Source organism: Equus quagga, chromosome 5 (genome assembly GCF_021613505.1).
Source record: "Equus quagga isolate Etosha38 chromosome 5, UCLA_HA_Equagga_1.0, whole genome shotgun sequence".
NCBI lineage: Eukaryota > Metazoa > Chordata > Mammalia > Perissodactyla > Equidae > Equus > Equus quagga.
In genome coordinates, this window is record NC_060271.1 from 18678003 (window position 1) to 18705736 (window position 27734).

General features: G+C 41.2%; 1 protein-coding gene across 20 annotated transcripts in view; it reads right to left on the reverse strand.

Moving 5' to 3' along the window:
* MACF1 (microtubule actin crosslinking factor 1) overlaps nt 1-27734 on the reverse strand; it is a 324410-nt gene that overhangs the window by 152810 nt on the left and 143866 nt on the right. For all 20 annotated transcript variants that reach the window (XM_046661294.1, XM_046661293.1, XM_046661299.1 and 17 more), the window contains 13 exons: nt 8517-8683; nt 7591-7703; nt 7379-7485; nt 6860-6979; nt 6612-6707; nt 5844-5971; nt 5662-5755; nt 5309-5463; nt 4335-4611; nt 3258-3386; nt 2460-2537; nt 1671-1832; nt 153-257 (listed from right to left, as the gene is read on the reverse strand). In XM_046661294.1, coding sequence (XP_046517250.1) covers nt 153-257; nt 1671-1832; nt 2460-2537; nt 3258-3386; nt 4335-4611; nt 5309-5463; nt 5662-5755; nt 5844-5971; nt 6612-6707; nt 6860-6979; nt 7379-7485; nt 7591-7703; nt 8517-8683 — 1731 coding nt within the window. The remainder of the gene's footprint in view (nt 1-152; nt 258-1670; nt 1833-2459; nt 2538-3257; nt 3387-4334; nt 4612-5308; nt 5464-5661; nt 5756-5843; nt 5972-6611; nt 6708-6859; nt 6980-7378; nt 7486-7590; nt 7704-8516; nt 8684-27734) is intronic.

Here is a 27734-nt window from a genome sequence, read left to right on the forward strand (position 1 = left end):
CAGTCTTTTGGAGGCTGGGATGAAAAGGGAGAAGATCCAAGACAAATGATCCCTGATACTTCCTCCAGGTCTTTTAGAACAAAGCCTCTGATTTGAATATTTTTGTAACAACCTCTGAGCACTGGACCCTCAGACATTCTCAAGTCACATACCTCCACAGTCTGCTTGGCTGGGTGGTTTTCCAGTGACAACAGCTCTGCTGTATCTTGAAGAGACCGAAACACATCCTGTTTCTCCTCCAGCTCCATTGTCAACTCCTGAAAAATGAATTCAATTTTATGCAATAAGTGCCATTAAGAGATGAGTAACAATGAAGAGAAAGCTATGTTCTCTGCCCTGCTTTAAAGGAGCCTACAACACAGGATTAGTGCCAAAATGAGACGAATAAACAGTACATGCCAGAGGATTTCAGAGAAGATCAAAAATGCCGGAATTACTGGAGAATGATTCACAAAGGATATGGGACCTGAACCAGACCTGAGTAAGTGGGGGAACACAGGATAAGCACTGGAGGCAGAGAAAGGAGACAACTTGGCTGAAGTGGCAGCCACCTAACAGCACCTGACACACTAGCAGATCTGTATCACTGACTGGCAGGCTTTGCTCAGACTATTCCCTCAGGCTGCAGTGCCCTCCTCCGGCTCTAAAATCTATTAACACTACAGGACCCAATTTAGATTCCAGCTCCTCTGGGAAGCTGAGTACTGATCCTTGCTATCAGATTTGATCTCTTCTCCTTGATGTCCTCCAAGCACCTTCGTCATACCTCTATCATAGCCTAATTTCTGTTCTCATACAAACTGTTTATTGTATCACAGCACCTATTCTTTCTTATTTACTTCAGAAGAATCACATACCATTCTTTAAACAGGAGAAGCTTACATATTTTTTTTAACAACTCTAAACTAATAGAATTAAAGTACCTAAAGCAAATGTCAGTAAAAAAGCTTCCTATTTGCACTGCGTTTACAAAATCCTTAAAAATCCTTTGAGATGTGGAAATACTAAATGTAGCAAAAAAACTCCACCCCATTTGTATTCATTGAAAAGAATAAAAATTATTGTATCATTGTCCAATGCTGAATTTTCCTTCTCATTTTACAAATAAAGACTTCTGACCAAAAAATTAAATGAATTAAAGAAAATTCAGAATTTGTGAGAAGTCAAGAGTATACCTCAGTTAAACAATACTAAGCCCTATACTAAATGCTTTGTCCATATTAGCTCATTAAATCTTACTCAATCTTTTACACCATCCTTTGAAGTGGTACTATTATCCATTTTACAGATGTCCAAAGAGATTAAATGACTTGCCCAAGGTCACAAAGCTAGTAAGTGGAGGAATATGAATTTGAATTTAGCTCTATCTCAGGCCAAAGCCTATAATCTTAATCACAAAGCTATACTGCTTCTGAAATGACTCAACTTGCAGACTCCTGCTCTCTTCACCCAAGACACTGCCTTTCTAAATGCATTCTAAATAAATTCGTTCTAGGGCTCACATTCCCCTCTCTCCATAGACACTTCTCACATGTACAGATGCATTAGGCAGGAGCCCTACTTCTACCTAGCAGAATGCAAATCCAGACATGTAAGCTCTCAGCAGACTAGCCCCTCTGGCTCCTTCTGTTGCTGTTATAAATATGGCAGGCCTGTTGTGCTAGACTCACAGAGAAGTAATTTCTCTTGGCTGAGATATTGGGATTGTTGTCACTCCAATCATATGCTAGTTCTTCCTCCTCCTTCTCATTCAACCAGATCAGCTCAGCTGTAGCTCTGGAGACGAATTTATGCAGGCTCTGAAGGTGCCTCATCCGGAAGCTAGAAGTTTCCTAGACAAAGCAGAGATGACAATGTTAGACTGCCAGGCTTTCATCTGTAGAAGATAGCACATTTGAAATCACAGCAAAGAAGAACCCAGGAAATCAATTTAGCCTTGCTTTTTCATCTCTGGGTGCCCCTCAGCAGACGCAGATTTAGCACAAGTTTGGTACAGGACTCCCAGAACCACTGTCAATCCTACCTACAAGTTAGAACTCACCTGGCCTTTGTGGGGCTCCCTGGATAAAGAATGATCCTGGGCCTGTCCTACTCTGGACAATCTTGAAAGACAGGAATGAAGAACAACAGAGAGAAGAGGAGTCCCTTTCCTGCCAACATCAAACTTTTAGTTTTGGTGTCTCAAAGCACACATAGCCAGCCATTGCTTCGGTGAAGCATGATAACTAGGATAGGTTCTACTTACTTAAAACTTTCTGGGGCAGTGGTTTCTGATCCATTAAGAAAATTGAGAAAATGTTATAATACATATGAACAACTGCACAGTAAATGATATAACCTAATAAACAGAAAAACCAAAACAGGGCCAAACCATGAGCTTTCTAAATCAGGGAAAAGAATTCGTTGTAGGGAGCCAGAATCTCCATGAACAGAACCCAAGAGAGTTAGTCAAAACCCACCTTCAATTTACAATACTGTGTCTCCAGCTTTCCAAGAGTTTCAACATAACTGGTATGGAAATTTTGGGACATTTTTCCCTGATAAGAAAGGAATGAAACAAAAATACGTTAGAGAAAGAGTAAATAAACTATATCTATGGTATGGTTTCAACTATGTAAATATTACGTCTGCACAGAGATAGAGATTGGTTACTCCAAGAAAATACACAACAGATCTCTGGGTCAGATTTCATAGCTAGGAGCAGCACTAAATGAGGAACAGTTCAGCAGGGTGACTGCAACTGACAGACCTCACTGTCTTGCGCTTCCCTTAATTCTGGGAGGTTTCCAAGCAAAACCTATGCCTGATGATTTCCAAACTACTCAATTGCTTTTTTAAAGGGGAGAGGTGAAATAAAAAATGGGGAGACTGAGTGAGTGAGGGAGAGGACAGACTGAGTGAAGAGTTTCTCTATACCAGCTCTCTATTACAGGCAGACAGTGAAGTGCAAAGAGCATAAACTTCTGGAGCAGAGGGCCTGAGTTTGGATACTGCATCCACTACTTACTAATTTTTACCTTAGCTTTCAATATGACTTTTTAGTAAAAAAACAGGCTAATAAAAATACCTTTCTCACAAGGTTTTCTCAAAGAGCAAAAGAGACACTTCATGTGAAAAGCGAATTTGTTGTAAAGGGCTGCTCATGGTTGTCATTCTTTTCCAGAGCCCCCTCCTCCTCAGTGAGAGCAGCACTGTGCATGCTGCCCCATTACCCGCCCTGCCCCAACCTCCCACAATGGATTCTGAATGCCACGCACCTCGTACAACCTGGCCTCTTTGACACTTGAGCCCAGTTCTTCCACACTGGTGTGGATATGCTGCTGTGTTTCCAGCTGCAATTCCACACTAGGCAGGTCATTGCCCCACTCTGCTCGCTCCAGTTTCATCTAAAAAAGAAAAAATACTTATATAATAATTTACTGCTGGGTTGGCAGAGAAAGAAAATTGTTAGAATTGATATCTGGACAAGGGGGCTGGAGGTGAAGGATTGGGCAAAAAGATACTTAAACCATATGCTATTACAGGAAAACATGCCATCATCACCCCCAAGGAGCTGGAGACTAAACCCCACCAACCACAGCAGCAGAGGTAGCATTTATGCTGCATTGTAGGAATGCATTCCTGGATTTATCGCCTAGAAAGGTGTTTCCACAGGCTGAAGAGGCCGAACTATATAGTTTAGGCATTTGCCTTTATGGAGTCTCTTCATTTCACAAATAGAGCGGATATAAGAAAGAACTATCATGGCATCAACCCTGGCCAATGGAAGATAATTTTATAAGAGTTAGTTTGTCTTTGGATATTTTCATTTATTGGTCCATGGGGAATCCATCATTAGGAGATCGGAAGAATTTAATACAAAAGGGTTAGAAGGACAAGAAGGACAATATGGAACTTGAACCATCATCCTAGAATACATATAAATAGCACCCCTTAGAATTGTGAAACACTGCAGCCTTGCTTCAACTTAAGAACTAAGATGAACAACAAATGTGAAGAATAAGCTCCTCTGCCAATGAGGAAATTTTAGAAAAGATAACCGAGATTTATAGACTTTGGAGTTTCTCCTATAGGCTCCACTTAGGGCACAGTTAGCTGAACAGAAGAGATATCCAAATGGCTTCAAATTAGAATAGGCTATGCTATTCAGTGTGGGATTATGATGCTTTGATCCCAATCATTTAAAATTTAAGGAGAATAGGGTGTGGGTCTTGGCAGCATCAACAATTAAGGTAATCTATACAAGGGATATAGAGAACCCTAGTCCTCTTAGAAAAGCTGCTGGATCCAGTAAACCTCAGTGCACTGCATAAGCATTTGGAACATACACTCACCTGCATTTCTTCTACCCAAGAGAGTAGTTCATACACAAATCGGAGATTGCCTTCATCTTCAGAGGAGGAGATAGACACAAGTTCAGCCCGAGTCATGGGCTTCCGGAACCAGGAGGCAGAAGAAGAATGGGTTCCCTTGGTCAGGGGTTCTGCCTTCAGATGAGTAGTGGTCAAAGTAGAGGGTGGAACCAGTTCAAGTGAAGTGAAATGGCCCTTCCGATACAAGTTTGTGCACTCTAGACGCAAGGTGACCAGCTCATCCTGTAGACGCATAACCCTGAAATGGAAGAGATAGAAGGAGGAGATTTAAATCTGTAACACATTTTTTAAGACAAAAACCTTCCCTATCCATTTGACAAGGATGAGGTAAAAATAAAAGTGAGATCATATCAGGAAGTGTTTTGAGAAAGAAAAAGTGTTGTATGAACGTAAGGTGGTTTTATTAACATCTTCATCGTTTAGAGTTGTCTTTGAGGCAAATGCCAAATTACAGTGTTAATTGGAGGTAGGCAAACCAATACCCATTTATATAACTCCTTCATGGTAAAACAGAACAAACAAGGGATTAGAGCCAAAAGATGTGGGTTCTAGTTTTGGCTCTATACAAACCATGTGACTCAGATGATCCTCATCCCCTCTGTGGGTCTTGGTTTCCTCCTCTATAAAATGATGCATTGGATCACCTGCAGTTCTAAACAAGATGTGGTATCACACCCCTGCAAGTCACTCTGAAACATGTGGGGCTGTTATAAGATGCTACAATGATTAGGGAATCCTACAGGTACTTAGAAGGCAGGGGCCTGCAATAACAGAGAACTGTCCTCCACCATGAGAACTTTCCTGCCCAAAATACCTGTAGTATCCCCTCTTGAGACACTGACCTCAAGATTCAAGTTACAAGATTCAGTGCCTGACTCTTGATCCATGATCCTCAACAGTGTGCAAGCCCTCCATTTGAGTCCCGTTTTCCTCACCTAAAAGCTAGCTCTTCCAGCTGGTAATAATTTTCATCCCGTAGGATCTGGAGATCCACCTGCAGCTGCCTGATAAGACCTTCACATTCCTGAATGTACATGATGACATCTGACTCACACTGGACTGGTTGTCCTGATTCCAGATGAGCAGCATCCTGAGAGAGAAAGGAAGAATAAGAGTTCGAGAACGCACACCCACTAGGGCCGAGGGAGCCAAGTGGAGCACTGCAATTCCGAGAGTAAGGAAGTAACACAGCTGGACTCCTCAACTGTTAACTTCAACCATTAGAGCACAGGCTGAGAAGTGGAAAATATGTGACATAAGAGGTGAGACAAAACAGTCACAGACTTACGGCCTGCAGTGTATTCTTAGCTAGTGTCAATTTTTCTTCACAGTTCAAAGCACCATTCTGGATTTTGTTTGCAATCTGTAGCAGCAATTCCAGCCTAAAATAAGATAAAAACCATTGTCAAGCGTGGGGGTCAAAGTGGCCCCAGTAAGTAATGTCAGATCACCTTCAGGCTCTGCACCCACCTCTCCACAGCAGGCCGAAGCGATTTCTCTCGCTCCAGCATCTCAATGATGAGCTTTCCCCACTCTTCTTCCACATCATTAGGGTGATAACCTTGAGGCAGTTTAATTCGGCCAAATTCAATCCACACCTTAAAAAACCCAGAGATACTCTTTTAGTCCAAAACCACAGCCATACCCTCAGTTGTTATTTATTCTTTGTACATCACTTCTTGCTTCTTTACCCAGCCATTCAGTAGTTTTTCTCATTGTCTAATAAGCGTAAACAACTGAATATTTAGCAGTACCTCACCTTGAGGTAAGAGTAAAAAAGTCACCTCTAAAATACAGGGACTATGTGCTTTAAATCCTTCCATTCCTTCTACATTTTCCACAAATCCTCCTGTCCTCTCAATAATCCCCATTCCAGAAAGGTTAAATGCCCATCTCAACAGCTTGAAATTCTCTAGGAATCAAAATGCGAATGGAAGTCTCTTTTCTTTCCATCATAGGGAAAGAATTAGCTTCCCTCTGAGAAAAAGGAAAACATCCACAAAACTCAAGACTTCTGAATAAATGTATGCCATTTTTCAACAGGCCCTTTAGAAAACACAGATAGCTGATACTTTCCCTTTACCATAAATTTCAAGAGCAGCCTGAGTGTGCTGCTAGATTGGTCACCCTGAGAATATCGCTGTTAATGCAGGTTGGGAGGAGGACGCCAGGAATCTGACTAAGCAACAACAGGGCCACCACCAAACTCAAGTCTCAGCAAAAGATAAGTTTCCTTACCTCTAACAATTTATATAATTCCTCAATTCTTCCTTTTTCTCTTTCCTTGGCCAGAATTTCTGTTTCTTTGAAGTGTATATATTGGTTATAAAGTGCCTACAAAATTAATATTTGGTGAATGAATGAATGGATGCAAGTAACCTGGCCCAGTTTCTCAAATCACCTCACCCAGAAGCCAGCAGCAACAAGCTCTGAGACTCACTCTCTAGAGTGAATTTACAAAAAACTATTTAAATCCATGACTTTACCTTTAGTTCAACAGGGTTCTGGGGGAAAGATTTATCTGACATCAGTATTATATGCTGTTTGATCCAGGGAATGAGGGAGTCCACTCGGCTTTGGTATTCTTGCCACCTGGAGTCTACTTCCTATTGCCAAAAGGTAGATGTCACACACCTTCTGATTAGCAGTATGCAAAACAAGCACAGGAGAAAGTAGCTCACGCCATCCCAAACCACAGGAAATCCTTTCCTCTAATTGCCTACACAGCTGCTCGGTATAACGCTCAAAGTCCCAGTTTCAAAGCTCCTCAAGGGCTCTCAAGAGGGGATTCAATTTCCTGACATCTAGGATAGTCTATGCTGGATGCTACAAAATTAGCGCTATCTAGACTGCTTCCCAGGGATCAAGGACAACGACCATGTATAAAGAGGATGTGGATTCAGTTTGCTCTGTATATAACAAGTATTTAAGAAACATGGTCTAATTAATACATTCCACCCAAACAAATCAAAGTCAGAAGGTATTTTAGGAAAGTGTTCTTTTACCGTAGCACTGATCCCTTCTCCACCCTCAGGGACTTTAGGGAAGGCATCATAAATCGAAGACACATAAGTGATTACAGACTTTTCATCTGGAGATGGCACATCCACATCTGGGAAAGAAAGTGTAAGAAATTTCTTAGTGAAAACAAAGGAACCTGCCAGGAGAAGGAATAGCGAGTATATGCTAAACTTATTCAACTTTGGTGAACTCTCACCTTCTGCATCCAGTAACCGGGTGACCCCCAGTCTTTCTGCCACTTCGAAAGCCTGTTCCAGATTCTCTCGGTTACTTTGGATTTGTACTCTCTCCATATCTACCAGATCAGGTCTGTAAAAATCCACCAAAGCACATGAAAGGCCATCATCTACACATCATACATGAGTTTACACAAAGAACCCTCTTAAATGTACTTCAAGCTGAGAAACACTGAATGAGTTAGAAAGAAAGCAGGAGGTCTAGAGGGGTACTAAGCCCATTTTTAATTGCACGCCAGGAGCCCAGAGCTCCCTAATTCTAAACTTACACAACAGTAGGTTTGTTGGATTTCATGGGAAAGGTATCATAAACTAATACAGAGTGAAAATTGAGGAGTATTTATGACCACTAAGAGTGCAATAATTTTGCCTTTTGTGGTTCAACATTCCTATCTTCCTTACTCATCTCACCCCAGCCACCTGCTGTTCCTCAACCACTCCAAACAAGCCCCTACTTCAGGCCCTTTGCGCTTGCTACTTCCTCTAAGTGACACACTCTGTCCCTAGAGGCCTTCATGACCCACACCCTCATGGCTCTGTTCCAACATCCTCATCAGAGAGGCCATCTCTGACCACCCTGTCAAAAGTACCACAACCCCTTGTCACTCTCTTAGCACTGTACGACAGCATACATTTATCTGTTTATTGCCTATTTTCCCCACTGGAAGGTAAGCTCCATGAGAGCAAGAACTTTTGCTATTTTCTTCACTGCTATATGTGCCCAGTGCCTTGAATAGCAGGAGTTCAATACATATTCCTTTTTTAAATGAATAAAATGAATCAGAGCCTTGATTCTTAGTTGAGGGGAAAAGTGGTATTATAACTAATTACAAGCAAGAGATGAGAAGAAGCCCCTCCAGGCACAATGAAATTCCACCATATTTACCTGTATCGGTGAATAAGTGCATTGAACATCTTCCCATCACTCCAGCAGGAGGAAAAGTTGGTGCATTTGATTCCTGTGTAACCAGCTGTCACCTTCTGGGTCCACAGGAGCAGCTTCTCCTTGGCTGACATGTCCCCTGATTCTCCACTAATGTAGATGTCAGAGATCTGCCAAAAGACAGCACATGGAGTAATTTAGGATAAATAAGATGAAGCCTTTTAACTTTCTCTTCTTCATACATTATGTCTCTTAGAAAAAGAGGGAGAGGCAAGGCTAGCAGCACTTCAGATGACCCCAATATATGCTCACTCTCTTTAGCAGCCAAAGAAATGCAAATTAAAACCATGAGACATCACTTTTCACCTACCAAATTAGGAAAATTTTTTAATGATACTATTCAGTATTGGAGAGAATATCTAACATTGGATATTCTCATACACTGCCACTGGTGAGAGTATAAATGATATAAGTTCTCTGGATGGCAGTTTTGAATCAAAAGTCTTAAAATATTTATAAACTTGATAGGAAACCAGAGACAAGCACAAAAAATTTTATACAATAATGTTTATCAAAACAAAATACTATCAAAACATGATAAATATGATAGCAAAAAGTTAAAGTACTTAAACTCTAATAAGGCATTGATTGGTTACAAATTATAGTATATACACATGGTAGAATTCTTTGAGGCACTTAACAAGGTATGTTTTAGAAAATTTTAATGACATAGGAAAATAACCATATTTTACAAAAAGAAAAAGAATACAAACAATATAATATATATAGTTATATACACATATATATACATAAGTGCATAATCTATGTGATAGCTGCATATATGTATGTGAGTGTAAATACAGAAGAGAAATGTATCAAACTGGTAATCAGTTATTACCAGTTTATATTAGTTATTTCTAAATGAAGCATTATAGGTGATATTTATATTTTCCAAATCTTCTATTTCTATGCGCATTTTTATAATAAGAAAAAAAGTTACTTTAAGAAATCCCCCAAACCTAGCACAAGATCTACTTTAGAGAGATGGCAGTGTGGGAGAGCAGAAACAAGATCTACTTTAGAGAGATGGCAGTGTGGGAGAGCAGAAAGTGCAGCCTTTGATTCCACACAGACCTGGATTTGAATCTCAACTTTACCAACTGCAAGTTGCACCTCAGCTGTAACATCTGTAAAGTGGAAATAATACCTACTACCTTTCCAGGATTGCTGTGATAATCAACTCTACAGGAAAGCACCTAGCCCAGACACAGGGCTGTGTAAAACAAAGAGAGGTCCCGTTGTTCTTCCTTGTATGGATGATGGTCTGCCTTCAATTCTTTCTCATCTAACTCCCAAGCACTGACAGTAGGTATCACTGTTTAATTAAACGTTACTGTGCATTATTGGCTATTATTTCATACATTTGATCTTATCTCCCCAAGACTATAGGTTTCCTGAGAAGCTGGAACAATCAGAACTATCTAAAATTGAATATCAGCAGCCACTATGAGGGAGAGCTCCTTGCCACTAGACACATTCAAGCAGAAGTTGAGATGCTTTGGAAGAAATAACCTGCAATTCTGAGAATCAGTGATTGTGGCCCATTGCACCTAGCATTGTGCTGGTCATATGGAGAACACTTAACATGTTTTCATTAGTAATCCCTTGGTTTACAAACAACGCAATGAAAATAAAAAATAAATATATTTTGTGGTAAGGCCCACCTAGAATCCTGAGACATGTTACTTTTTTGACAGCAAATTTACTTAGCAATTTCAAAGCAATGTGAATAATCAAACAAGCCTGGGCTAATATTAACAATGGTTGTCTCCCCTGGAGTGGGACTATGGATAGTTTTATTTTCCCTTGAATTTTCTTTTTTTCAGACTTTAGATAATGAGCACACTTTACTTTTCTAATGAAAGCTATAAAATACTCTTTACCAATAATAAAAATCAAAAGCCTTTGAGTCAGACCTGACTCCAGTGTAAACAGCCCCTCCCAAGTACCAATTCTATCCCACTTCTCCTTAACAACATTTCTAACTGCTTATTTCCATGGCTAAATGCCACCTGCACTGACATATCCCAGTTCTTTCATTGTAGAGCTTCACATGCACATTAAGGCAAAACATTGAGAACAGGAAACAGATTTGTTCAAGGGAAAAAGGATAGAATTTGAATAAGCAAAATGAAATCTGAGTATTTGGGCTCTTTACCCAAAAAAGAAATTCCAGTTAATTATTGATATTGTATGTCTAGTACAACCACAGTCAATCTCTCTGATCGCATCTCCTATCTGCCAATCACAATATCTTTGTAAATTGCACTGAAAATAGTTCAATGAACAGCTTTATTTCAGATTTTCCACAAGGTTATAATGAGACAGAGAAATGTTTGGCTCCCTCAGGGAAAGCAAAAATACCATGTTTGGATGAGGGCCCTTCCTAGACTGTGAACTGGATGAGAAAAATGGGATTATCGTCACAGCCATCTCAGTAATTAAATTTGGCTTTTGTCCATCTCTCCATGAAATGCTCACATGTGATGTGCACGGTGCTGGCTTTGGGCTAAGCAGAAGCTTTTACCTTAATCTCCCAAATGCAGAAACCCAGCTTCAGTGTCAGGGAGCTTTCTCCCTCCTCTGGATTTTTAAAAGAAAGCCATTTGGAGAGGGAGGACAGCCTCAATACCATCCCAGAGGCTATGCACATCTATTTGAATTCTCTTTCAACCCACACTTCCCAAGGCTTGATTAATTCCTCCTCTGAAGCATATCTAGAAACTTAATGTGTTCCTAATAATTCACTAAGTATTCACTGAACAACATCTCATCTGTACTTAACACTGCAAGGCACTATGGAGAAAGAACAAAAAAAGTCAAACACCATTTACTTGTTCTGTTGTTATTTATTGAGCAGCCACTTTGTTCTAGGAGCTGTGCTTAAGTTCCTGTTATCTCAACACAAAAGCAGAACCTCGGGGTGCCAAGCTCAAGCAGTTTAGTGGGGGAGACAGATATACTATACAGAGAGATCCACGCTGTGACAGAGATCAGCAAGTAACCCAAATTGACAATGCCAAGAGACTTCGAGACGACGGCATCTAGGCTAAGTTTCAAAATATAAGTAGAAGTTAGCCAGGTGAAAAAGAGGACACAGAAAAGGAGACATGCTTGCCATGAAACAACTTAGTGGAGACATGCCATACCTGGCTAAAATAAGGCTACCCCAAATAAAGGCAGTCCCAAATTTTCCCAAATGACAACAGGTGAATGGAAGAGAAAAATGGAGGAAAGGAAAGCTTTGTGGTCCTCTTGAACATACAAATTTTTATGTTTATTTATACACATATATATATATTTAAAATTAATACTAATGCATTAATTTAGTATTAATGCTTCTTCTACCTATACTGTAATTCAAACTCTTCACATGCATCTTTGACATTGTCTTTTTCAGCAATAAGCTGTTTTTTAAAAAAAATAAAGCTATGTTTTGAGTGAATTGTCTAGAACATGTCATGTACATTCCTTCTGAAGATTTTTGAGATATAATAGCACTTTTCTGAATCTATGCTCTCAGTGGAAATTTCATGCCCAGACACAAGAATCCAGTTCCATTAACAGTGGATTAGGTTTTTTCCTTTTATTCTATTAGTATTTATGTATGATCTCCATAATGTGACCACTTGCTGCGTGTGTTTTATAAGTGATATGAGTGATTTTTAAAAAAATTTTTAATGTGATTATTTTAATTTTTTTGTCTGCTTTATCTCCCCAACTCCCCCCAGCCCTGGCCCCCCGTACATAGTTGTATATCCTAGTTGTAGGTCCTTCCAGTTGTGGGATGTGGGACGCAGCCTCAACGTGGGCTGACGAGCGGTGCCATGTCTGCGCCCAGGATCCGAACCCTGGGCCGCTGCAGCGGAGCACGCGAACTTAACCACTCGGCCATGGAGCTGGCCCCTATTTTAATTTTTAATTAAAAAAATTTTTAAATAGTTACTTTCAACACTTCAAACTAGTAAGTTATATTCCCAAGAACAATAACTAAAACTTTCTTACATTTTTGGTCTCTCCTTTTTGTTTAACCAATTATGTCAGTTGATCTCTACAAAAATTGCTGTTGACTGAATTAGCAGACGATGACACAAATTCATTCATCCTTTTTCACAAACTGATTATAATTTCACTGAGAGCCCAGTAACAAGAAACATTTTATAAAAAGTCAAATACAAAGAGAATCTCTCTCTTCTGAAGGCTAAGTTCTGGAGGGAAAAAAAAAATCTTACCTTATATTTAGTCATATGTGGCAGGTCACATAAAAGAGTTCCACATAATTAAAGGCCCAAAAAGAGCAACGGTAATACAGTAAATAGTAATATCCAATAGAGGATCTTAGCAGAATGAAAAGTTAGTATGGGCTGGAGTGATAAAAACTATTTCTTCAAGAAGTATTATTTAAATGCATCCTTGAAGGACATTATAGAATAGACAAAGAGAAAGAAGAATTCCAGGTAGAAAGTGGATGCAAACAAAGACTGGAAGCTGACATAAGTTTAAACAGGAATAGTAGACGGTTAAGGGGTTGCCCATTAAGACAGGTAGGACTGATATCGGAGAGAAGATTAGATAATATAATGGAGCATCTGAAACACCAGGATGAAAAGTTTGGACTTTCTAAGTCTATGTAAGTCTCAGGAAATGAGACGATGTAAGAGCAAATAGGTACTTGAGTCATATCCTGAAGTTTCTAGGTGACCTCATCCCACCACAAGGGAAGGCGCCAGACTTTGAAAACTTTCATTCAAGAAGCAGAAGAGGGTACAATGCAGTAGTTCATTACAAATGCCTGGCTAGAGGGATCTAAGGGCAGCTGTTTTTATGACCAACACCAGCGTTAGGTAATGGTCAGGGGTGTTCCTTTCAGTATTCAAATTCAGAGTTGTAGAGGTCTCTCTATAGAATATAGCTAGAATGGAAGCCCTAGGTCATAGAATATGGGCATTTTTCAATTATCCTAAACATGGATAAACTACTCTCCAAATAACAGTACCAATTTACACTTCCACCCACAGGGGCTGAAGAGGTTTTCCATCACTCTACATTCTCGTCTACACTTGGTATTTTCAGACTTTTTATTTTCTGCCAATCTGATGGGTATAAAATGGTATCTGATTGTTTTGATTTTTATACCTTAGATTACTAGGCAGAAAGACTCGTGTGTATGAGGCATTTGGGTTTCTTTTTTTGTGAACTGCTTATTCCTGGGCTTTCCTTTATTTTGCTACTAGGATGTTTACCTTTTTCTTGTTTATTTGTAGGGATTCTTTAAACGATAACATTCTTACTTATGTTAGCACATATAATTCTCACAACGACCCTACAAAGTATATACTATTCTTATCCTGACTTTACAAACGAGGAAATTGTGCCACAGAGAAGTTAAGTAACTTGTCCCAAGGTATAGTGCTAGTGAGTAGCAGAGCTGGAATTCAAACTCAGACAATCAGGCTCTACTCTCTTAACCACTTCACCTATACAACACTTCATATATTCTAGATATTGATCCTCTTTCAGTATATGTGTTATATAACTTTCACCATTATTTTTCTTAACTTTCCATTTGAAATGGGAAATTTCAAATAAATACAAAAAGAGACAGAATGGTATAATGAACTCCTACGTACCCACCACTCAGTTTCAACTATTATCAGTTCACAGCTAATTCTTGTTTCATCTGCACTCCACCCACTTCGCCCCTCCTCTATTGTCATGAAGCAAATCCCACACATATCATTTCCTCCATAAACCCTTCAGTATGTATCTCTAAAAGATAACATTTTTAAACATAACCACACCATCATTGTTGCACCTAAAAAATAATGATTCCTTAGTAATATTTTTAATTAAGATTTTTTTTTTAAAGATTGGCACCTGAGCTAACAACTGTTACCAATCTTCCTCTTTTTTTTTCCTGCTTTTTCTCCTCAAATCCCCCCAATACATAGTTGGATATTTTAGTTGTGGGTCATTCTAGTTGTGGCATGTGGAACGCTGCCTCAACGTGGCGTGACGAGCGGTGCCATGTCTGCACCCAGGATCCAAACCAGCGAAACCCTTGGCCACCAGAGCGCACGAACTTAACCACTCGACCATGGTGCCGGCCCCTAAGCAAGATAATTGCAAAAGAAAAAAACCCTTTCTTAAACAAAGCTCTAACTGTAAAACTTTAACTGCTACATCCCTCCAATAGAATCATCTGGTTAATTTTGCTTTCTTCTTGCAATACAAAGCCAATATTAGTAAAACAAGTCCCTATAATTAAGGAGGAGAAATGGGAAAGGGATACTTGTAAACTGAAAAGCCTGAGTCCAGAAAAAAATATACCAACTAATCTCTATCTCATCATTTCTACCCCCAATGTTATCTGACTATTCACCCGAAATTGTAGGGACTCTGAGGGCTTGTGGCAAGGACACTGGTATAGAGCCAAATTCTTCACTCAACAGATCCACTAATAGCGTGGGCAGGAGACTGGCAGTGGGAGCCAAGATAGGGAGGAGGAAGGGATTTTCAGCAATTTTCCTTGTTCCAATAAGCCAGGTATCGTGGATATTGATAGCAGCTGGGAGTAGGGAGTCCTCCTGAGAGAAGGAATGGGCTAGAGAAGGCCTTTGTCTGACATCAAAGTACAATTGCTGTTAACCCACTCCCATCCAGCTCCTAGTGCTTGTCTACCTACCATTCTGAAAACCATTTTTGTCAGCTAGCTCCTGTCATCCTGCTTCTGTGTTAACTATTTCCCACAAGGGAAGTATCAACAACACCAGGTGAATAGGAAAGCGGGCCACTTATCTTCTATTATCTAAATCCCACACTCAGCAAGAATCATAATTAGTTCTCATTTCTCTCTATCTTGAAAACCCACTGCGAGGCTTGTGTCCAGCCACAGCCTGGTCCCACTCCCATCAACATGCCCTGGACTGATCAACAAGAGAGACAATGCAACCTGAGTTATGCCAAGGACAGACACCACTCTGGAACTCTGATTACGTTCTGAGGAGGCTTACTACTCTGACATGTTAAAAATAAAACAAAAGAAGCAGCAAAAAACAGATTAAAAAACCCCACACTGTTGAACTGCCAGCTCCTGCCTCTTAGGAAGGAGCTGGTGTGTGACTAGCAGTAGCTGCTCTCCTGACCCTGTGTCCTCCCTATGCTCTCATGCTCAGCAGAGGAAACTCACGCTCCAGTCATAGGCTCCTGCCTTCAGTCTCAACCCACATTTTACAGGCTTACTGTGTCAGAACACACTGCCTCTGTCTCTGGCTGCTGCTGTCCTCAGGCTTTGTGAACAGCCTGCAAGTGAGGGAGCAGCTCCCTGAAGATAGTTCCTTCAGAGACCAGTGAGGGTTTCAGGCCCCTTGGCCTTGAGGACTTTCATTCTGAAGGGATTTCACACTTATCTTGAGAAGTTACTTCTTATCTGTCATAGAGGATGGTCAGTCTGTGATCCCTATATCACATGATGGACACAGGGCCTCAGAGACATGTCAGCCATCTGACCTGACACTCAGTCACTTTGTTTTCCAGCCTGGGCTGGAAAGTGAGTAGTCTGGCTGTGTCTGCCCTGAAAGGGTAGAAGGGATGGGATGTAGAGCTTGGCTGCCCAGAAAACGTCACATACCAACTTGATTCACATCCTGAACAGCCAAAGAATCACACCACTGTCGATACTGTCAACTTAAAGATCATGGTCCAAAGGCTTCTCCCACCAATCTTTTCTTTAAGACTCCTCACAGAGTTATTCGGAAGCTTCCTTTCCCAGTGTGGGGATCCCATACTAACAGTGCCATGGTCACCTATGGTCCACTATCTAGGACTGATTTCCACTAGGAGTCCCTTCAAATTTTACACTCCGAACTTTCTGAAAATCTCACTCAATTATGAGCATGTATCCTAAAATATCACGATGCCTCCACAATTGCAACTTTAATGCCAGTGGTATCAAAAGAGCAATCAGTTCAGCAGTTGGTTTTATCCCCAATTACTCCATGCCCATTCCATATAAAGATAAAGGCTGACTTTGACATTCCTTCTTATCTGATGAAACTCATAAACAGCGCCACCCCCCCCCCCAACACACCAGCAGCCTCACTGCCTGCCTTCCTACTTTAACACACATACAAACACATCCATTTTTATATGGAAAAGCCCAAGGAGGGCTCTTACCCAAACATATAATAAATATTTTTCAACGACCACTTTTTTCTCCAACTGTTGAGAGTCTCCAAAGTCAATAAAAACAAAGGTCACTGAGATGAGCCTGTCCATGGGGGAAATTTGTCCCCAAAGAGGACATTTTAAGCACAGATCAGTTTAAAATTTATGTCTCTCCTCAGCCTCACACTGTTGATGACAAGCAGGGCACCAGTAGGGAGGCCACATCCCTGCTCTGTAGACTTCAGGGCAGCTGCCCACAGCCTCAGCAAGGAAATGCCCTCCTTCTTCTTCCATCTCTTTCTGCTCTGGGATCCTAAAGTGTTTTATTTCTTCCGCTGCAGAGGCTGACACGCGAACAAAAGTTCTTCAGTCATTGGTGAATTACAACTTCAGTCACCTACACAATCATACACCTACATGCCAGACCTTGTGCCACCCTGAGTCTGGTTAAATCGTCCTTTCCTCTCACTGCCCAGATCTCTTGAATTCTCACTTGCTCCTTGACCCTAAAAACATTCACAGCACCTACCACCACCACCACCACTGCCACCGCCGCCGCCACCACCTATGCCTCAGTATATACCTTATAAACAAAACCTGTTAGAGCCATAAACAAGTCCAATCAGGAAAGGAACTTTTTTAAGCCTTGAACTTTTAAACTGCCCTAACCCCCCAATCAACTATTCTTCAGAAAAGTCTATGCTCCTCTCCTCTAACACTGGAATTAGGAACCAAAAGAGGACTAGCCCTCTCCACCTATACAAATACTGAATGAGTATTGTCATTAGCAGTGTCCCACAGGAGTGGGATTGCATCAGCTCTAGCAGGAGTAGGATCATCATTCTCTAGGGGAGAAGAGCAATCATACTGAAGATAGCTGCCCCACTCCTCAACCCCTTCCATATTCCTCACCCCTCTCACATTCATTTTAGAGATTTGCTAGCTTCCCATCATCCTTTGTACTACACCACAACTTCTTGTAGCAGGGAAGCTGATAAACAGACCTGCTTGAGAGTAAGTACTACCTAGCATCACACTTTGAGAGATGACCCCACCAGACAGCTTGAGCAATTATGCTGCATGGTTACCCAGAATCACAGATTCCCCCGAGGCAACAAGACTTGGTTTCAAGCATCAAGGGGCAGACCTGAAATAGATTCTGCTTGCCAAGCCCAGCAGTCACTAACTCTCAGTAAGCGACACAGGGGTGAGTTTGAGAAGCTCCATGATCCTCACTACTCACCACACTCCACTCTAATAAGTGGGAGGGCCAGAGATCCAAACAGCTGCTCTATTACCTCTTGGACATGCCCACCTACCTCCTCCAGACCCCAAGATGGGGTGTGGCTTGCCTCCAAAGAAAAGGTGCCATCCTCTTCGGAGAAGGATGTGGAGCTCTTTTCAGGTTCTATATCTTTAGGCTGGATCCCATGTAAGTGCGGCCCATCGCTGCCATAGCCAGAGGAGGAGGGTAAAATGCTCACGGTCATGCCACTGATGGATAAATCACTCTGAGAAGTAGGCAGTCTGGGGCCCTGGGGGGGAACTCGACCCACATGGGCAGGCTGTGTGTGCCTGTGGCCTCTTGACTGGTCCAGTAGTGAGGAAGGAACAGAACCTTCTGCAATCCGGGAACCTGTCTGAGGGGCACTTAAAATACCCTTGGTTCCTCCCCTCACACTCCAGCTGTCTGAAAGTTGGTCTTGATTTCCAGCGTCAGTGGGGTAGTCTGTCCTGGGGAAAGTGCTGCTCTGAAATCCAAGCTGAGTATCTCCTTTCTCCACTGCAGTCTCTCCCTGCAAAGGCAGCAGCACAGCCCTGCTGCTGCAGGATGCTGTCCTCGGAAATTCCACCAGTTGGCTCACTGACTTCTCACAGTTCCTTTCGGCTGGGTTATCAAGCAGGTGAGCAATGACAGTCATCCCCTCTTCCAGGGAATCCCAGACCCCTCTGGCAACTGATGACTCATTCTCCAACAAAAGGTGGGCAGTCTGGATCTCCCCTTGGAATCTCTCCTTCACCTGCACGATCATCCCCTGATCTCCCACCCCTGAGCTGGGGGCTGCCTCACCAGGCAGTAAAATGTCTGGGGGCAGATGCTCTACCCCTCCCACTCCTTCCTCTTTTCCAAGACTCACTGTTAACTTCCTTAGGGTTTTGGTCTCTTCAATGACTCCAGTTCCTTCCAAGGGTTCTTCCTCATGAGATAGCTCAGGAGTAGGGGTTTTCTTCCCCCTCCACTTCCTTTTGAACCGAACCCTTTTCTTAGGAGATATGGGAGCCTTCCCAGGAATAGCTATTGAATCTTTTGGCTCCTTAACACAGCCCAGTGAATTTCCCATCGCCTTCCTCTCCTAAAAGAAAAACGCAGCTAAGCCGGTCCTGGGATCCCAGAGAAATCCCAACCTTGGCTTCATCGGATTAGATGCACATTTAAAAACATGCAGTATGCCAGCAATCCCTCCAATTCTTTCTCCCTCCCTCCCCGCCTCTGTCTCTTCCAGCCGCTGCCGATTCAGACAGCCATCTTACAGGCTCAGAGCTGCAACAAGACAAATTCAAAGCATCTCACTGCAGTTCAGAAATCACTTGACCTAAAAGCAGACAGAAACCGGATTGGCTGCAGCTTCCTCTCTCCAAATATGAGGTAATTGGAGCACTGCCCTCAGAAACACAAACAGAAAGCAAAAAGGAGCTAGAAACCAGGGGAGAGGAGAAATTAGGGAGGGTGAGGAGGGAATGTAAGAGTAAAGGGAAAAGGGAGGGGAAAGGAGGAAGAAGGGAGGCCAGAGGAGAAGGTAACGTGAAGGAAGGAGGAGGAGAGAGAGAGAGGGGAAAGCAAACTAGTGCTCTGGTACTAATCAGGAAGGGAAGGGCCGGGAAGAACCAGGGCTGGGGATGCTGCAATTATGGCCCCAGACTCTGAAAGGAAACAGATTTCAATTGTTGCAGCAAGATATCCAAAAGAAAATATCAAGCAAGAGGGACATATTCTCAGTTTTTTCAGGTGAGAAAAAATATTATTTTAATCAAATTATAACCCGAAGAGAAAACAGAGCCTAATCCTCATAGTTAAGAAAAGAAACACAGGCTTTAAAGATCTAGCCTCTTGTAGCATTTGCTTGCCTCCTTTTCCAAGAAAAACAAAAAGAGAGAGAGAAAGAAAGATCTGTTCATTGTGCTGGCCAATGACACATAGAAGAAAAACCCAGAAATCAGTTTTGAGTATAGTATATGGACACTGGGTAAAAAGGATACTGCTTCCAAACACAACAGAGCAGCAGCAGCTCTGCTGAACAACAGTGGACACAAATGCCCAACAGTAATTACTGCTGCTGCTGCTGCTCATAGCTAACATTTTTTTAGTGTTTGTTATGTGCCAAATGTTGTGCTAAGCTACGGATTATCTCATTTAATTCTCATAGTAATCATATGAGGTCAAAACTATTATTTTATATTTTACAAGTAAAGAAACTGAAGTTTAAGAAAGTTGATTAATTTGCTCAAAGCTATACAGCTAGTAAGTGGCAAAGCCAGAAAACGAACTCCTGTGTGACTTTTAATTTCAAGCCCATGTTACACTACGTTCTCAGTGTGGCAGGGATGGAAGTCTGTATTCAAGTGAAACAGGAGGATGCCCCACTCTTCTGAACTGGCAACTAGACTCAAACAAAGAGATAACACCTGCTATTTGGGAGTAAGAGAGGAAGTTGCTAAAATGAGGCCCAGATGGTTTCTACTTACATTGCAGTAGGGCAGGAAGTCTGAAGTACAAGTCTAAAAAGTTGGATTCAAAAATCACCCTGGTATGTCAATGGGATTGACCCACCCTGATTTTTCAATATAGTGTCTGACAAATGAGATAACACCACAACCCAAAGAGCTCTGAACTGAGTGGAAGGAAAGAGGTTACGTGTGTTTCGTCCCTATTGCAGCTGTTTATTCTACACCAAAAGAATGCAGACCACACGGCAGAGAGAAACAGCCTGCCTGACTCTACGTCAGCCCTAAAGACTTGTATGAGCACAGCCCTACCCACCTTTCCTGGAAAGCTAAAAAATGCCCCTCACAAAAGAAAAGCAATAAGAAGTCCTAAAGCAACAGCTCCCACACAATCGCTTCTGAGACCTACTGATGCCCCACCTCCCCTCAGCCTTTCCCTAAGGCTGACTGCAAGGCTGCAGCCCCATCTTATGGCCATCACAAACTACAGCAAGAAACAAGACAAGGAGATTAGCGTGGGAGAGAAACTCAATCAGACTACAGGAAACCATTTAATCAGCAAAAAATCTGACATTACAGTATAATTCTCTAGGCAGACACCAGGCCTTCTCTCCTCCAATGAAGAGAAGGGGGACTATGGAACTTTTCAGACACACAGCCCAAGGCCCATGCTTGCATTTTATCCATGAAATACAGGCAAACCAAATTCCTGGAACTGATCAACTCAGGAGCAAGAGAGACAGCTGCTTAATATGACTGCTGCTGCTGTAGCATTTCTCTGACAGAGAAGCCCGACAGAATTTAATATTTATTTCTAGGAGCCTTTTGTTTTTTTGGTTTTTTTTAAAGATTTTATTTTTTCCTTTTTCTCCCCAAAGCCCCCTGGTACATAGTTGTATATTCTTCATTGTGGGTCCTTCTAGTTGTGGCATGTGGGACGCTGCCTCAGCGTGGTTTGATGAGCAGTGCCATGTCCGCACCCAGGATTCGAACCAACGAAACACTGGGCCGCCTGCAGCGGAGCGCGCGAACTTAACCACTCGGCCACGGGGCCAGCCCCGAGCCTTTTGTTTTTTAAACTTCTGCATATGTCGAACAAATGAGGCCTTCATTTCCTTCTCCATTCCAGAGGAACACTGGTCTCGGAAAGGAGCAGAGGGATTTCAGCAAGGTAGACCTAGGCTCAAATTCCCAGCTCTGTTAACTTGGTAACTAAGTAACTTGCTAGGTCTTTCAGTTTCCTTACCTGTAAATGTGGATCCTACCATCTACTTAATGGGGTTGTAGAGAGGGTTAAAGAGAGAACGTCTATAAAGTGCTGGCCTCAGTGCCTGGTCTACAGTAAATCCCTTTTCTTCCATTACTGGAGCTAAAATGTATGAGACACTTCACCTCCACCACCACCACCACCACCACCACTACCAGGGTCTTAATATACTCTTTTTCCTGACTAGGCTCTAGGTAGATATGTTCCAAGGTCCAACCTTGGGTGCTTGTTTTTCTTCATAGAGGCTCTGCTTCCACTATTTTACTAAGCCAGTTAACGCTGATCACCAGGACTTTCCCTTGGACCATTTTCTCATCTAGCCCGAGCTCTTAACATGGCCCGCTGCTTCTGGGAAAGCAGACTTCTAGGGCCGATGTATTCTTCATGTCTTCTCCTTCCGCTCTTTCCAGCTAACTGTTTACTGCCATATGTCTCCCAGAGAGACAACCAGAGTGAAAGACTCCAGAGTGATAGAGCTCATTCATTCATTCCACAAACACAAATGGTGCCTCATCTAAATGCCAAGCACTAAGTGCTATAAAGTGCACAAAAGTGTAAACCTCAAGTCTACCCAGCTAAGATCACCCTCTGCCTGAACTCCGATTTTTTTTTATTTCAGAGTGCTAGAAATACATTAATATTTACGAAATATTTGAGAGTTGGAAAGCTAATTTTGTCAGATTCTGACTCTCAAGAACTTATTTTTTAGAAAAACTATAAATCCTAACATGTACCTCAAAACAGGTTTGGATAAAACTAAGGGACAAGAAATCCTATTATTAGTATCTGAATGAGTAACCCAAAAAGTCAGTTGGTCTCTGTGTTTCAGTTTGTTCATCTGAATAATGGGCACAGGAAAACAGACATCACAGTCTATTTATCCAGTCTACCTACCCTACAGCTTTGAGAAGATCAAATTCACAAAATATCCATTCACTTAAATAGTTATTGAGTGCCTGTTCTAAGCCAGGCAAAGAAGAGAACAAAAGAGACAAAATCCCAGACAAAATCCCTGCCATTGTTAAGCTTGCATCCTAGTATAGTGATCCAAACAACAAATAAACATGTCAAACTGTAGTAGGTGTTATCCAACACAACACTGAAGTCATACATTGCTTCTGAAAGCAATCTGGCAAAATAAAGGAAAGTGTACACCCCAGCAATTCCAGTCCAGGTATCTATGCAAAAAACTCTCTTTCCTATCTGCATAAGGACACATGTACACAGATGGTCACTGCAGAAACAAATGCCTTTTTCATACAGTTAAATAATAGGCTGCAAATAATAGCTGTGTTGCACAGCTGCAGGGGGCTCCACTCACATTATAGTCTATGTAAATTAGTCAGGATGAACAAATCAGGTCTTCTTTTATCAACACAGATAAACCTCAAAAACAAGGTTAGTAAAAAAACAAAGCAGGATATATAGAAGACACCATTTGTGTCAAATAGAAACATATACACACAACAGCCCATCTTGTTTAGGAATACCTCCTGTTGTAAAGGTACAGAAGCATATGTATACTGGAATGATACACATCAGCTTCCAGACAGTATTTATCTATGGGGCAAAGGGAGCAAGAATGTTGACTGTATCTGAAATGTTTTATTTCTTTAAAGAGAAAGAGAAAATCTGAAGCAAATATAACAAAATATTAGCATCTGTTTAATTTGCAAGGTGACTACACAATAAGAGCTGTTATATACTTTTCTGAGTACTTGAAATTCTCTAAAATTTGAAATAATTAAAAACTTAAAATAAAAAGAACCCCTAGATTTAGCTCCCATTTAGCACATATCTTTTTAATACATGTTAAAACACTTTGGAAACCATAAACTTCTTTATAAAGTTATCAATACTACCAGTCTCATCAGTAGTAGCAAATTTTATTCTGGAAGCAGCCTCTTGTTCAACTGAATACTCCCTTGAGATGACAACCACCACCTATATCTATATCTACATCATTATTCTACTTCATTAGCACCAATAACAGAAATTGACTATAATAACTATTTTACTGATCCCCTAACATTTGATAGTTCTACTCTTAATTTCTAATTCATTTTATGTAGCATGTGCTCTTGGTGAGAAGAGCAAAACAGAAGCTCCATAATAAAAGACTAGAAAACCACAACGATAAATAACTAGCAGGAGGTGTGTCATATCCTGTCTGAAGCAAGACAAGGAGGATGGAGCCTTTCTATAATCCTTTATCGGCCAACTGAAAGCTTTACAGGCAGGGAACCTTTCCCCACACTCCCAAACACTTAGCTAATATAGGCAAACACCAAGCCTTCAAGAACAGCAAGAAAGGAATTAGTAGTTAGTTGCATCTGGGAAAATAATCTGGCAGCAGAGCTTCCCTCTAAGAAAAGACAAAATAGGCATTCAGCTATGCTGAAATAGCAAACAAAAAAGCAGGTAGCCAATATCCACGCAGAAAACAAACTAAGCCAAAGCAGTATTTTATCTTCCAGTAAAATTGGTAACAGGGCAGAAAACAGTGGGCTAGGTCAAAAACCCTGGAAGTTATAAGATCCATTAATAATTACAACACGTTGCTACTAATAATTGCTGCCAATTATTGAGTACATACTGTGTTCCATCCCCCTGTCCCATACCTCCCTGATTCTTTTTTTTTTTTTTTTTTTTGAGGAAGATTAGCCCGCAGCTAACTACTGCCAGTCCTCCTCTTTTTGCTGAGGAAGCCTGGCTCTGAGCTAACATCCGTACCCATCTTCCTCTAGTGTATACGTGGGACGCCTACCACAGCATGGCTGCCAAGCAGTGCCATGTCCGCACCCGGGATCTGAACCAGCGAACCCTGGGCCGCCGAGAAGCAGAACGTGCGAACTTAACCGCTGCGCCACCGGGCCGGCCCCCCCTGATTCTTTAAACCTCTATCAAGTTAGTTTTTGGTATGTCTCTTCCCATTCCTCTGAATGATACAGTCGAACTGGATTGAGTCTGTGCCTCGTTCAATTTTCTCTCTCTCACAGACTACCTAAGACCTTGCTCATAGCTAGTCCTCAGTAAATGTTTGTGAAATTCACTTAAAGAATACATTTTCCTGCAAATTAAAACCACCAGGAGCTATTATTATACATTATACATTATACTATACAACCCAGTAATCCCACTCCTAGGTATATATCCAAGAGAAATGAAAACGTACATCCACACAAAGACTGGTACTCAAATATTCATAGCAACATTATTTATAATAGCCAAAAAATGAAAACATTCCAAATGTCCATCAATTGCTGAAGAGATAAATAAAATAAATGGTATATTCACACAGAATACTACTCAGCAACAAACAGGAGTGAAGTACTATGGATACATGCTACAACATGGATGAACCTCAAAAACATGCTAAGTGAAAGAAGCCAGACACAAAAGACCACATATTAAATGATTCCATTTATGTGAAATGTCCAGAATAGGCAAGTCTACATAGACAGAATATAGATTAGTGGCTGCCCAAGGCTGGGCATGTGGAATGGAGAATAACTGTAAATGGGCAAGAGGGATCTTACTGAGATGATGAAAATGTTCAGAAACTGGATTATGGTGATGGTTGCACAACTCATAAAAATCACTGAATTATACTTAATGAAAATGGGTCAATTTTATGGTATATAAATTATGCCTCAACAAAGTTTTAAGTATTTTCCTAAAATAAACAAGCAACAGAATGATAAACCAAAAAGGTGTTTTTAAAAAGTTGGCTAACTATAGGGAAAAAGAAGAAATAGGATGAAGGGCTCAGAGTTGGAAGCTAGATTTTTCTGAATACACCTTGTACTCACTTTTTAAAATTTCCTTTTGGAACAATGTAAATGGTCTATATAATGTAAAATTTTATCCTGTATCTCCCACAGATGCTACCTAAGACTTGGCTCAGAGCTGAATTTTATTTCCTCTAGAAAGAGCTAACAGGCAATATAGAATGGAGAGATCAGGCTGCTAATACCTGAACCCACTAATCAATCTTAACATGATGAAGAGAGAGACAATGACATTATGTGCCTCCTGATGTGTAGCAATAAAAGTATACAACTCAACACCACCACCCTTGCCCCCTCCAAAATAAACGAACCTGAATGTCATTGAGCCTTGGGTCTAGATCTAAACCACCAGTTTACACACAATACAACAGGGGGACGGAGGACATTGTTAGAAGACATCCCAGAGACGCCATCAGCACCTTTATAAACCTTATAGGACAAAAGACATCATTTCTTCAACAAATTGCAAGGGGGAGGGATTTAACGCAATATGTGGCACTTGTTTGGAATCTGACTCAAACAAATCATTTTTTTAAATGAGATAACTGGAAAAATCTGAACACTGTTCAGATATCTGATGATTTTAAGAAATTATTTTTACAGTGTTATAATATTGTGGTTTGCTTAAAGAAGAGTCTTTATCTTTCAGAGATAAACATTGAAATTTTTTTTTTTGTTTTGAGGAAGATTAGCCCTGAGCTAACATCTGTACCAATCTTCCTCTATTTTACATGTGGGCCCTCCTCCTGGTTATGTCTTCACATGACCTTTCCTGGGTGCCTACATGAAGAGAAAGAGATCTCAAGTCTTTTCATCTTTTCATAAGGGCATTAATCCCTTATAATTATGGAGGCTCCACTCACATGACCTCATCTAAACTTAATTACCTCCCACAGGCCCCACCTCCAAATACCATCACATGAGTGGTGTAAGTCAGAGCCTGGGATCCAAACCCCTGAACCCTGGCAGCTGAAGCAGAGCACACCAAACTTAACCACCAGGCCCCGGGTGGTCCCCAACACTGAAATATTTATAGATGAAATTATATGAAGTCTGGGATTTTTTTCAAAATAACCTACTGGGGCTTGAGAAGTGGATCAGGATACAGACAAAATAATACTGGCCATGATTTAATAATTGTTGAGCTAGGTGATGGGTACACGGTAGTTCTTCATACTGTTTTCTCTACTTTTATAAATATTTGAAATTTTTTGTAACAAATTTTTAAAGAGAGAGAGAAAACATTTTCCTGATGGAGCTATTCAAGAAAGGAACAGCTCCCTTATATCCATCTCCTCCCTTATCTCCTCCTTTAATTAAAGTTTTAATTAACCAATTCAGTTTTCATTCCTTGGTCCCCGAGTTTCCTTTTTAAAGAGACTTAGTTGCAGTCAGGGTAAATAGAAACACAGTGGACAGACTTCTCTCACCTCACACCTACAAGACCAAGGTTGGGCACTCACAGTGAGGGCAGGATTGTGGCGAAAATACAAACAAAAAGGTTTCTCAAAAAAAACTCCTCTGTTCATAAGGGCTCCAAGGGGGTAACTCCAGTCCTCCATGAAAGCGCAACAAAGTTCTTGTTCCCACCCTGCCGAGGTACACTTGCCAAGTTAGTGTTCCTGGTTATCCCTGTATCCAAAGCATGTCTGAGTACACCCTGTGCTTCCACAAAAATACACATTACCTCCACACTCTCCTAACCCTACCCATGCTGCCGATTGCCGGCATTAGCTCCAAACCAGAGTCCCAACATACAAGCCCTAAACTCAGAATTTTCTCAGGTTCTTAGGAATTCTGGGACACCTGCTCTTCTGCCTTCAACCAGCAGATGGTGCTAACCCCTCAATTAGGACATCACAGCGGCCTCAGCCCCTAGAGTCAGGGCTTTGAGAAATGATATTAGCCTTCTTTTCCTACCTGCCCAAGTGCTCCCTCTAATCTGTCAGCTTCATGTACAGCAATGGGGTGTGGGAGAGCTGAGAATCAGTTTTGTGTAGTTGGACTGAAGTGATTCAAGGTAGTCTTTTTATAAAATAGGGCTGTACTTTTCCAATAACAATCCAGACTTGAGTAAGATTTGACTTCCTAGGAAGCAGGGAGCAACAGGAAGGCTGTGTGACCACATGAACACTACCAAGATGTCACTGCTCTTGGGTGTGATGGATGGTACAAGGTTACACTTGCGAGAACACATACAAACCCAGCTACTAA